At 37.8% G+C, this 12,040-nt stretch overlaps 1 protein-coding gene across 1 annotated transcript; it reads left to right on the top strand.

Annotated features, from left to right (window-relative positions):
* On the top strand, positions 1-11,359 carry LOC140973614 (zinc finger CCCH domain-containing protein 19-like). Its single transcript, XM_073436562.1, has 10 exons — positions 1-1,697; positions 1,826-1,905; positions 3,480-3,664; positions 5,599-6,523; positions 6,727-6,854; positions 7,165-7,224; positions 7,300-7,350; positions 8,545-8,615; positions 9,122-9,276; positions 9,361-11,359. The coding sequence occupies exons 1-10, from the start codon at positions 163-165 to the stop codon at positions 11,178-11,180; spliced, it is 5,010 nt and encodes a 1,669-aa protein (XP_073292663.1). The 5' UTR covers positions 1-162; the 3' UTR covers positions 11,181-11,359.
* Positions 11,360-12,040: the final 681 nt, after the last annotated feature.

A 12,040-nucleotide genomic window follows, 5' to 3' on the forward strand; every position in this document is an offset into this window, starting at 1 on the left:
AATCCATCTAGTCCTGTTCTTTTCTATTCTATTAAGCTAAACATACATGGCTAGGTAGGCCATTCGGAACCAGGGTTAGGTTTTTGTGAAGGAAGTGGAAATCACACTCGCGCTGAGGATGAAGAGACTGAATTGAACGTGATTGAACCCAGGGAATCGGAAATGGAAGAGGAAAATCTGGGAATTGAAGAAACCAAGATTGGAGGAAGAAAAGATTTTTCTCCTGTATTGGGTGGATTGAATGTGAATATTGGCGGAGAAACCACTGAAATGAAGTTTTTAGAGGAGGTGGCAGAAGGACAGGTTGTTTTGGATAATCATGTGACGGCAGAGTCGGAAATCATGGAGGTGCCCGTAACGGTAGCGGAGGTGGACGGACCGCATGTGGTTGGGGAACATGTGCTAGACATAAAAGCAGACCAAGTATTTGAGCGAGTGGATGCTGTTAACGTGGGAAAGGATGTAACCGGTGCAGGGGATGAGCTACTGTTTTCTGAGTGGCAGGTGGAGGCGGGAGGAGATGAAATTTCGGTGGACCAACGAGTTGGAGAGGAAGAAGTTGTGTTCCTAATGCCCGCAGTTGATTCCAAGGTGGAACCCGTTGTTGTTGACGTAACTGAAACTGTTTCGTGTCCCGAGTCCCAGACATTTGGGAGCGGCAATGATTTTCTAGAAGACAGGGAGGGGATGGAACCATGGAATGATAAATCAGGAAAGGAGTTGGAGGGGAAGATGAGTGAGGAGCAGTTTAAAGAACCGGGACTAGCAGAGATGGATAGTCTGACATTAGAAAATGATACTGATTTAATGATGGCAGATGATGCAAATCATGTGGAGAAGATTGAATTAGCTGCTAATTATTTGACAGTTGAGACAGTTGAAAAATCTTCTGATGTTGAAGAGGAAAAGGTTAGCTCTTTGATCACTGAGGAGACGCCCATAGCAGATTTTAAAAATGGTATGGAGCTAATAACTGAGGTGAGCCCCGATATAGTTAATGCCCGAGAGAATGTGCAGGTTCATGAACTAGGTGATGTGGAATATGCTGGTGTTGATGCTAGAGATGAGCTTGCAAAGAGTAAAGAGTTAACTGCTGAGGAGGATATGATGCACGATACGAAGATGGTGGAATTTGAGAACACGAGTGTGGAAGTTGAAAATGATTTCAAGTTAGATGAGCATGCTACTGTGGTGGAAAATAGGGATGACGCAATATTACATGAGGATCTTGTTGCAGGAAACTGTAGAATTGAAACAGTGGAGGAATTGGATTCAGACATGACTAGGAGTGATGTAGCTGAGGTTAGTATGGAAGATGCTGAAGTGAAAACAGGGACAGCAGTGGATGTTGTGGCTGACGAAATTCCATGCGAAGACACAAAGTTTGAGACAAAGATAACTAGTAGCTCCACGGGTGATCCTTGTGAGGGGATGAATGATTCATCAGCTGGAATACTAGATGAAAACAATGATACACCTACGGCCGAGGAGATAAGAACTCAAGACACTGAAATGGAGACAGAAACAGACGTGGTTGAATCCGGGAAAGAATTCGGAGGCAAACGGAAGAGAGGAAAGGTTTCTAAAAGTCCTTCGAATGCTAAATACACAGGAAAGGCCTCATCTAGGAAGATAACTGAAGAAGACGTTTGCTTCATTTGCTTTGATGGTGGGGAGCTCGTGTTATGTGATCGGAGGTAAGTTTTCGAGGTGTGGGATTGAATTTATCAATTTTGTCCAAGAAAGAGTTCATTTATTTTGATTTAGTTTTTGATGACTGTTTCTAATTTTTCTCATCCATTACATTTCTTCCATTGTTTCTCAGAGGTTGCCCAAAGGCATATCATCCAACCTGTGTTAATCGAGATGAAGCCTTTTTCAGGGCGAAGGGTCGGTGGAACTGTGGTATGTTTTTCTTTACCTCACCTCAAATTTCATGCACAAATTGATGATAGTCGATCCTTTTATTGATGCTTTAAGGATTATAATTAATTTTTATCTGCGAAATTAACCCTTAATAGTCATGTTAGCTTCAGATTCCATGCTAGTGGGGTTGCATGTCGAATGTGTTAAGACTATCATAAGTATTATAGAGGTTCAATTTTTGTCCCACTTTCATGCGATTGACATGCAGAAGGAATTTAATTTTGGTGTCATTTTCACTTTATCTGATAGACAATCTACCCCTTTTTCTCCATATCTGCCCAGGCAGAATAAATCCTTTAAATCAGTCTATTTTTTTCCCAGTTTCAAGTCGCTCAGATAGTTTTCTGAACTCTTTGGAGTACATCCCATGAATACTGATATATATTTATATATATATAAACACACACACATACATACAAAGCGACCAAAGCCCCATTGGTTATGTAGCAATTTGACTTGGTTTTATCTAGATTAGAGCTTAAATAAAAAATTTGTTATATTTACATTGTTGACTGATGCTTAAGTGGGTTACTTTCGCAGCTACTATCAACTGGTAGATATGGTGATAAGACAGACCCTGGGAATGGGGAGATTTGGGGATGTCTATGTGAGAATTGTGATATGTTGCACTGACGAGAACTGTTCATTATATATTGCCTTGCAAATGTTTGGATGGTTCCCGAATACACTTCAACAAGTATGAGATCGATGCGCTAAGGATTTAATTTTAAGCTTTGCACCATCGTCAAAGCTTTCTAATCCAGGAGCACGGAATTGATATCGACTATAGCGGAATTTAATGCACAGAAGTACCACAACTGAATGTACTAATATAATTCACCAGCAAGTAAATTTGAAAACTTAACTAAGATAAATATATCTTGGGTTTAAAATTCACCTTTGCTACTTCTAACATCAAGGATGCCCAATATCGTTTGCATCCCAGGTTTTTATCACGTAATAATATGGTGAGAAAGAAAAGGATGCTTTCACTATATGGAAATGAACTATACATTTTAAATTCACCTCTTAAATCTGTCTATGTGCAGAAAGTTTTCAAACATAATTTAAACGTTGAACTGATAATAAAATTAATATACAACTTGAGTAACTTCTGCAATGGAGTGATCTCTATGAAATTGCTATTTTCAAAAATAACAATCCTGTGTCTACAGTTAAAGGTCTTAATCAACAAAAGGTTGACTTAGGACGAACCATGCATCGAACCACCTGTCTCACTGGTCGCTGTTTGTCCCTGTAAGACTATAAAGTGTGAGATAGGAGCATGTTTACGATATCTTGGTTTATGTATCCTTTGCTACATGCAGTTTAGGTGGACTGGACTTAAAATATGATTCTAAATATTTCTCAGTGTATGCTCTTTATATTCAATTTGAGTTCAAGAGATGCCTTAGTTTGTCTTTTTTATGCCTCTTCTGACTGTCTCAATGGTTGTGTTGTGCGTTGTATTCTGTAACTTATGTTTATTTTAATCTGAATCTATATGGTATTTCCACTCTCATACAACAATTTTGTGCTTTTCCTTTTTTCAGGCTGGCATATGTGTAGCATTTGCGAGAAGAATGCCCTCTTTATGTGCTATACATGTACATTCTCCTTGTGCAAGAAATGTAGTAAAGATGCGGTTATCCTGTGTGTCAGAGGAAATAAAGGTTTTTGTGAGACCTGCATGAAAACTGTCATGCTAATTGAGAACAATGAACAAGGAAGCAATGATGTACGTCCTTTCTCTCCCTCTCTGCCAATGCTTTGGTTTGTATGATATGTTAGTTTCAAGTCTGACAGGTTACTAGTGGCATTTGTTTTCCAAAGTTGAATATTGATCTTATGTTAATTAAATAGTTGTGCACGGGTACCCTTTGCTTTTCATGACATTAACATACATCTGGACTGCCTTTTATTAGACATGTCTTAGTTTTATATCATCCGTAGTTTCAGTTGGTTGTTCCCACTCATCGTTGGTATGTGCTTGGGACCTATTGACACTGATAAAATTTCTGTGAAATATTAAATGAGTTATCTATTTGTTGTCCCAGTGTATTCATCTTTTAACTGGAAGATGATTCACACAATATGGTCTGTAAATCTGAAGATTCTATTATTTTGACTTTATTGTTTGATTTTACCTTATGTTTTTGCAGCTATAACTTTTTTGCTTACAGTTATATTTTTCACCTGCCTGATTGATTGGAATTTTTTGTTTCCATTTGCCAGACATCCAAATTTGGGCTTAATTAAACTTAAGGGAGACAGACATGTTTGCTTTTTTTTTTTTGGGTCAGCCAAATATGACCATATGATTGTTGTACACAATCCCCAAGGATCTGGAAGATTGTTTTATTTTGAATTAGACTAACTAGTCATTTAACTGGGGTATGTTAAATGGGTGTTTTATATTTGAGCTGAAGTACTGGACCATATTATTATCATTATTTATGTATAGCTTAAATTAAACATGTCATAGTTTTTAACCGAGGCGGTACATCACTTACAATTGATCCTAAACGATGAGAACTCGGTTATGTTAGATTTATTTATGGTTTGCGTTTGAGCATTGGCTGCTCACTTCCTTTTGTTTTGATGTCAGATTTTAGTCCTTATCCTTTATGTTCAGTTTCTAGATAAAGCGTACCTTAAATAATAAAGTCCATTTCCTATCCCTGAACCATTGTAATCTATGTTTGGACATTAGTCTTGTGTTTTTTATTATGGTCCTTCTTGACTGATACTGATGGCATTTGTTTTCCAAAGTTGAATATTGATCTTATGTTGTTTAAATAGTTGTACACGGGTAACCTTTGCTAACATACATCTGGACTACCTTTTATTAGACATTTCTTAGTTTTATATCATCTGCAGTTTCAGTTGGTTGTTCCCTCTCATCCATGGTATGTTCTTGGGACCTGTTGACACTGATAAAATTTCTGTGAATTATTTTATGGGTTCTCTTTGTTGTCTCACTGTATTCATCTTTGAACTGGAAGATGATTCATACAAGCTGGTCTGTAAATCTGAAGATTCTATTATTTTGACCTTATGGTTTTGATTTTACCTTATTTTTTTGCAGCTATAGTTTTTTCCTTGCAGTTATATTTTTCACCTGCCTGATTGATTGGAATTTTTTGTTTCCATTTGCAAGACATCCAAATTTGGGCATATTAAACTTCAGGGAGACAGACATGTTTGCTTTTTTTTTTTGGGTCAGCCGGTCAGCCAAATATGAGCATATGTTTGTTGTACACAATCCCCAAGGATCTGGAGGATTGTCTTATTTTGAATTAGACTAATTAGTCATTTAACTGGGGTATGTTAAATGGGTGTTTTATATTTGAGCTGGAGTGCTGGACCATGTTATTATCATTATTTATGTGTTGCTTAATTTAAACATGTCAATAATTTTTTAACCGAGGCGATACATCACTTACTGTTGATCCTAAACGATGAGAACTCGGTTATGTTAGATTTATTTATGGTTTGCATTTGAGCATTTCACTTCCTTTGGTTTGATGTCAGATTTTAGCCCTTGTGTAGCATTTTTGTTCAGTTTCTAGACCTTAAATAATAAGGTCCATTTCCTATCCCTGAACCATTGTAATCTATGTTTGGACATTAGTTTGATTGTTTTATTGTGGTCCTTCTTAACTGATACAGGCTCTAACAAGTTTCGATGATAAAGGTAGCTGGGAGTATCTCTTCAAGGATTACTATACCGAATTGAAATCTAAGCTGTCACTTTCGTCTGTTGAGGTTGCAGAGGCTAAAAACCCGTGGAAGGGAAAGGATACGTTTTCTGGTCCCAGTAAACAAGAATCATTAGATACCCAGGCTGATGACATTGATGAAGGATCTGGTTCAGAAGAGTCTGTTGAGACTTTGAAAACTATCAATTCTAAAAGAAAAAAGAAAGGGAAAAAATCGAAATCCCTAGCCAAAGAAAAGGATTTGGTGAGTGCAGGTGTTGCAACTGGTGGCAAAGGGCTTGCATCATCAGCCAACTCTGAGTGGGCATCAAAAGAGCTACTTGAGCTTGTTTCACACATGAAAAATGGTGACACGTCTGTGCTCTCCCAGTTTGATGTACAAGGTCTTTTGCACGAGTATATAAAAAGAAACAAACTACGTGATCCTCGCCGGAAAAGTCAAATTGTATGTGATGCAAGACTTGAAGTTTTATTTGGGAAACCTCGAGTTGGGCATTTTGAAATGTTAAAACTTCTGGAATCTCATTTTCTTATTAGAGACGAGCAGAATGATGATGTTGAAGGAAGTATTGTTGACACCGAAAATAACCAGTTAGATATGGCAGGCAATACTGACCATCTGACCAAGGGTGTGAAAGATAGGAAACACAAAACACGCAAAAAAGGTGGTCTTCGGGAGCCACAGTCTAATCTGGATGATTATGCGGCTATTGACATGCACAACATTAGCTTAATTTACCTGCGAAGAAAATTGATGGAGGACTTGCTTGAGGATGTGGAGAAGTTTCATGATAAAGTCATTGGGATGTTTGTTCGGATAAGGATTTCTGGTAGTAGTCAAAAACAAGACCTGTATAGATTAGTGCAAGTTGTAGGTAAGAACTTTCTATCTGTATGTTATCACTGTATGTAAGAACTTTCTCTTTATTAAGTAACCACTGTATAGCTAGTATTGTTTCTAAGTTCTGTTGGAACTTTGGCTATTTTCACCAAAGTAGCTATCAGCTCCTTAACTACATATGCACCTACTCCTCGAATAAAAACAGTAAAATTGAATTATATTTGTTTTCATCTTCAGGCACAAGCAAGGCAGCGGAACCATACAAAATTGGTAAAAAGTCCACCAACATTGTGTTGGAGATACTAAATCTAGACAAGACTGAAGTCACATCAATCGATACAATCTCAAATCAGGATTTCACTGAGGTGATTGCTTCTAACATAGAGCCTTCAATACCTCTTTTTACGAGAAATTTCCAAACATTTTCTATATACCACCCCCAAGTTTGTCCCCCACTCCCCCAATGTCTGATGTGATTTATCAAGGTACTTCAAAGTGCAATATAGTAAAATTTCTTGTTAAAATTATTGGACGTATTTGATATGCACTGGTCGGTCACTCGGTCCTATTGAAATTAAGCTATGATGTTATAGGCTATGTTCAGCTTTTCGAAATCTCAAGCTAACTCGGTTTTTAGAAGTCAATCACATATCCTTGATTTTTCAACTTTTACAGGAGGAATGCAAGCGTCTGCGCCAGAGTATCAAGTGTGGACTGATCAGTAGGCTGACTGTGGTAATTGTTTACATACCTCTAGAGTATTTCCCCGTTTTTTCCTCACAGTTGGATAACGACATTTCTGGTTTGCAGGGTGAAATTCTTGACAAGACCATGGAAATTCAGGAGGCCAGAGTTAATGATGTGTGTTTGTTTCCTGTTCTTTTGAAATTGTTCTGTTTATTGAAACTCTAATGGATGTTAAAAAAAAAATTTGCATCTTTAAACCCTTATTTTTTCCTAAAATAATTGAGAGTAATGAAAGTTTTGGAACTCATGTAATGATGGAAATGCTGAGCGACTAGTTCTGGTCTCAGTATTCTAACTGTATATTTACTTGTTAGAGTCAAATCTAACATCTATGGAAAATTGAGTTTCTTTTCTTCTTTTTGAAGGTAAGAAAAAATGTGCTTCCGAGTACCTCTTTTAAAATACTTTCCATATTGTGTTAAAACAGAAGCTGTTTTGATATAATATTGAAAATAAACTTATTAATTTCTTAAGCAGAAGCAGAAGCCAGAAACCACACTTTTGGCAAAAATACTGTTTCAAGAATTATTTAAATCAACTTGTGCATCCAAGCATTATAAATAGTCTTGAAAAAAGTGTTTTTAGTCTATTCTTCTTAACACTCTTATTCTGGAATATGTCCTGGTTTTGGTTCTTACTTTTTATCAAAGGAGGTTTTACCTATTTATTCTAGATTTGCTACATAACCCTCTACTTGTACACCTAGAAAACTATCTCTGGATTTTTTTATTTGCTAAATTCTAGTTTAGGCAATTTGACCTGTTTGATCATTAATAAACTGCCCCATCCTGTTTAGCTTCAAGAATATATTCAGTTCTGGTCTTCTGGGCAAAATCTAGTGGTTTGTTTCGTTAACAATTTACAAAAGAAGGGGTTTGGTATTTGTAAGTCACCTGAGGGATGGGGAGAGGGGTACTACTTGAAGGAAAATACAGATAACTTGGTATGGCGGCTGGGTATGACTTGCATCATATTTTACGTATTAACGAGAATGGACTCTGTAAAGAGAGCGGCATTGAGATGGAAAAATATGTCTTAATGAGAAGGGTAGAGTAGATGCTGGCTCGAAGGCTGCACAATTTAAGTGTCTTTGGGTGTTTTTTCTTTAATTTGTTTATTAAACTACCAATTTAATTGTCAACTGACGTGGTACCCTTTCACTAATTTCCATATACATTTATAATTACATGAAATCCTGAACTGAATATCTCCTGATTTGTTTATTTACTTTTCCCCTTGGGGATGAAGAGTTCCATATGTTAGGTCATTTTTATCTAGTAAAGCGTATTTCTTTGTGGTAACTTGCAGTGGCTGGAGTCAGAAACTTTGCGGCTCAGTCATCTTCGTGATCGAGCAAGTGATTTAGGACGTCGGAAAGAATATCCTTTTTTTTGTTTTCCCTTTTTTCGATCGATTAAATGATTTAGCTTTCACTTGTTGCCTGTCATGTTGAGTATTAGGCCTGTAGAAGTATGATTAAGTTTCTTGTGGTTATGGGATGCATGTGGCTATAAGATTACTGTGCTTGTGAGTTATTTAAATAAGTATATTCACAACCATGTGCAATTCCTGTATATCAACAAATACCCGGATGCAGAGCTAGACAATAGATAGATACACTCTGTTTGGGGTTTGTTTTTCATAGCATGGAGAAGGCAGAAATCATGTCTTTCTAAGAGATCATCTATCAATCCAAACTCTAAAACTTGTCATTTACTCCAACGATTAATTAGAGTGCTGTTGGGCAGATATTATTTACCTCCTAAGATTGTTATTATGATCTGGTTATTTATTTATGCTGTTTATTCTCGCTTTATTCTAAGCATGTGGATTTCATATGCTATATATGACTGAAAGTGACAAGTTAGCCTTGACTTGTTTCCACGCTCAGAGAGTGTGTGGAAAAGTTACAAGTTTTGAAGACCCCTGAAGAGCGTCGTCGCAAACTGAAGGAAATTCCTGAAATACATGCCGATCCGAAGATGGATCCAAGTTATGAATCTGATGAAAATGACCATGAAGCTGAAGACAGTAGACGAGGTTTTCTTCCTTTCCATACCTGTGGTGTGAATACCGTAACCCGTGTAGTCCTAACTGTTTCCAAAAATGATTTGTTGTATACAGATAATTTCCTGAGATCTAGAGGTTCCAGTTTTAGCAGGAGAGAAAGGGGCCTAATCTCTCCTGGAAGTGACTCTTCTGCAAGGGGTGGTGCAGGAAAAGTTTCAACCAAGAACAGGGAATTGAGTAGAAACCTGTCCGGTAATAATTTTTCTGGTAATGCTACTCATAGTGGTGAGATGGTAAATGAAATTTCTCGGAATTTTGAAGTCCGAAAAGATGCACAAGATTTCAAATATTTGGAGAACCTGAGTTATAATTCTGATTCTGCCGACAGAGGTAAGCGCAATGTGTCCCGAAGTGAATCACTGACTGGTGTTTCATCAGTAACCTCAGATGCATCTCTCCAAGTCAGGATTGCAGAAACTTCAACTATAATAAATGAAACAGAAAAGATGTGGCATTATCAAGATCCTTCAGGAAAAGTTCAAGGGCCCTTTTCTATGACGCAATTACGTAAATGGAGCAACACAGGTTACTTTCCTACTGATCTGAAGATCTGGAAAACTGCGGACAAGCAAGACGACTCCATACTTATGGCTGATGCACTGGAAGGTAAGTTCAAGAAAGAGAAACCAGTTGTTGACAATATTTTTCCATCAGCTAATACCCTCCATAGTCTGCCTATCTCGGCCAGCCATTTTGATCAGGCTTCTGCAACATCCTTACTCCATCTTAAGAATAGAACTAGCATCGATCAAAGTTCAGTGTCAAGCACGAAATTGTCTTCTGAAAAATGGATTGGAAATGATATAACCAACTTACCATCTCCTACTCCTAAGCAAAGTAATGCGGGTTGGAGCGGAGGAGAAGGCGGTGGTCTCGTCAATTATAATCCATCGCCTAGTGTTGAGAGAACTAATATCGGGACTCTCTCTGTTGCTGACGCATCGGTTTTGAATGCTATTATCCAGTCTAGCACCGCTTTTAGCCCGACACCTAATTCACAGCAAGGATTTCAGGTGGGTCCGGCAAATTCTTTGGGTTTTCAGTCTACCACAAGTGAACCACATGCAATACAGATGCATGGCCATCAGTCGACCATGGTCCACCAAGTTGTCAGTCAAAGTCCTTCAACTGATACTCAGGTTATGGGTGGCTCTGCTCAGCCTCCGCCTCCAAATTATGGTTGGGTTGCTCCGAACGTGCAGAATTATGCAGCAAATTTCTCAAATTTAAATACCCATGCTGCAGCTCAACCTGAATATCAGAGACCAGCTCAAAGTATTCAACCAAACATATATCCTCCTGCCGTGCCCGATCCTACCAACACTGGCTGGGGTACTCCACATGCGAACGCTAGCATGGGATGGGGCCATCCAGCACCGGCAAACTCAAATATGTACATGGCACAACCTATCCAACCCACAGTCAACACAAATTCCGGCTGGCTTGCTCCCACTGGAAATGCAGGGGCTAATGTTCCAGGACAGGTGCAGGCTCTGGGCCCCGGTTGGGTTGCTCCGGCAGTTCAAGGTTCAATACCTGGGAATGGGTGGGGCCCACCGAGTGCTAATCCGGGTGCTCCCGCTCCTGTTCAAGGGTCCACGCAAGGAAATACAAACCAAGGATGGGGCGCTGCACCACAAGGGAACCAGGGTTTGTGGGTGGGCCAACAGAACTACGGCGGTAATCAGTTCTCGGGACATCACAATGATCAGGGTCGAGATCATGGTTTCGGTGGTGGCAGACCTTGGAACAGGCAATCTTCGTTCGGCGGTGGAGGCTCCAGAGGTTCTTCTAATAGGCGAGACACGATATGTCCATACTACACAAATGGCCATTGTAGGAAGGGAGCACATTGTGATTTTCGGCATAACTAACTAAAAAGCATTCATAGACTTGGGGTAGTTTATGATTTTGTATAGTCATTTCATATTAAATTAAAGTTATAGACTAACTTTTAGCACAGACCGACCAATCGGGCTTGTTAGAGACTGGAACCCTTGTGCAGTGTGGATTACTATTTTATGCTATGCAACGTTGCTTTTTTTTTTTGTTTGGTGGTCCAGACGATAGCATTTTTTGTCCCATTTTGTGAAACCATATTTGAGGTAGCGGGTTAAAGTTCAACCGGCCAATCAAAGTAGAGGATTTCTTATATTTTTTTGGTCCCATTTTGTGAAACCACAGCATTAGTTTTTTTGAAAAGAAAAAAATCAGAGTTCGCTGATAAGGTTGGCGGATTCAAATTTTTTATTTATTTTTTATGGCTTTGCTGGAGTATACATCTTTGATTTAGAATTTTAACCAATTTAGTTAGTATTTTTTTGGGTGAATTTTTACTTTTTATTTCCTTGTATTGTGCTTGGATTTAAGTATTTGGATTTGAGAGATGAATTCAATTCAATAATTAAATCTCTTGCTTGGATGGAAAAAGAATTTCAAAGTTGATTTTAAATCCATTAAGCAAAAGTTTAAGAAATTTCAAATAATAGAAAAATCTACTATATTATTTTCATATATTTTTAAATTAAAACAAGTATTACGATTACAAAATAACCACATCCAATATACAATTTTACATTCTATTTATTTTAATTGAATATATATAAACAAATGTTAAACAAATATTAATATTTTTTTCTTTTAAAAAATACATCTTATTATAATATTAAATTTCATCAGGTAAAAATATCGTGTCCATCAAATATCAAATATTCAACAAATATATTTTGAAATT

This window comes from Primulina huaijiensis, chromosome 3, assembly GCF_012295235.1.
Source record: "Primulina huaijiensis isolate GDHJ02 chromosome 3, ASM1229523v2, whole genome shotgun sequence".
Taxonomy (NCBI): Eukaryota; Viridiplantae; Streptophyta; class Magnoliopsida; order Lamiales; family Gesneriaceae; genus Primulina; species Primulina huaijiensis.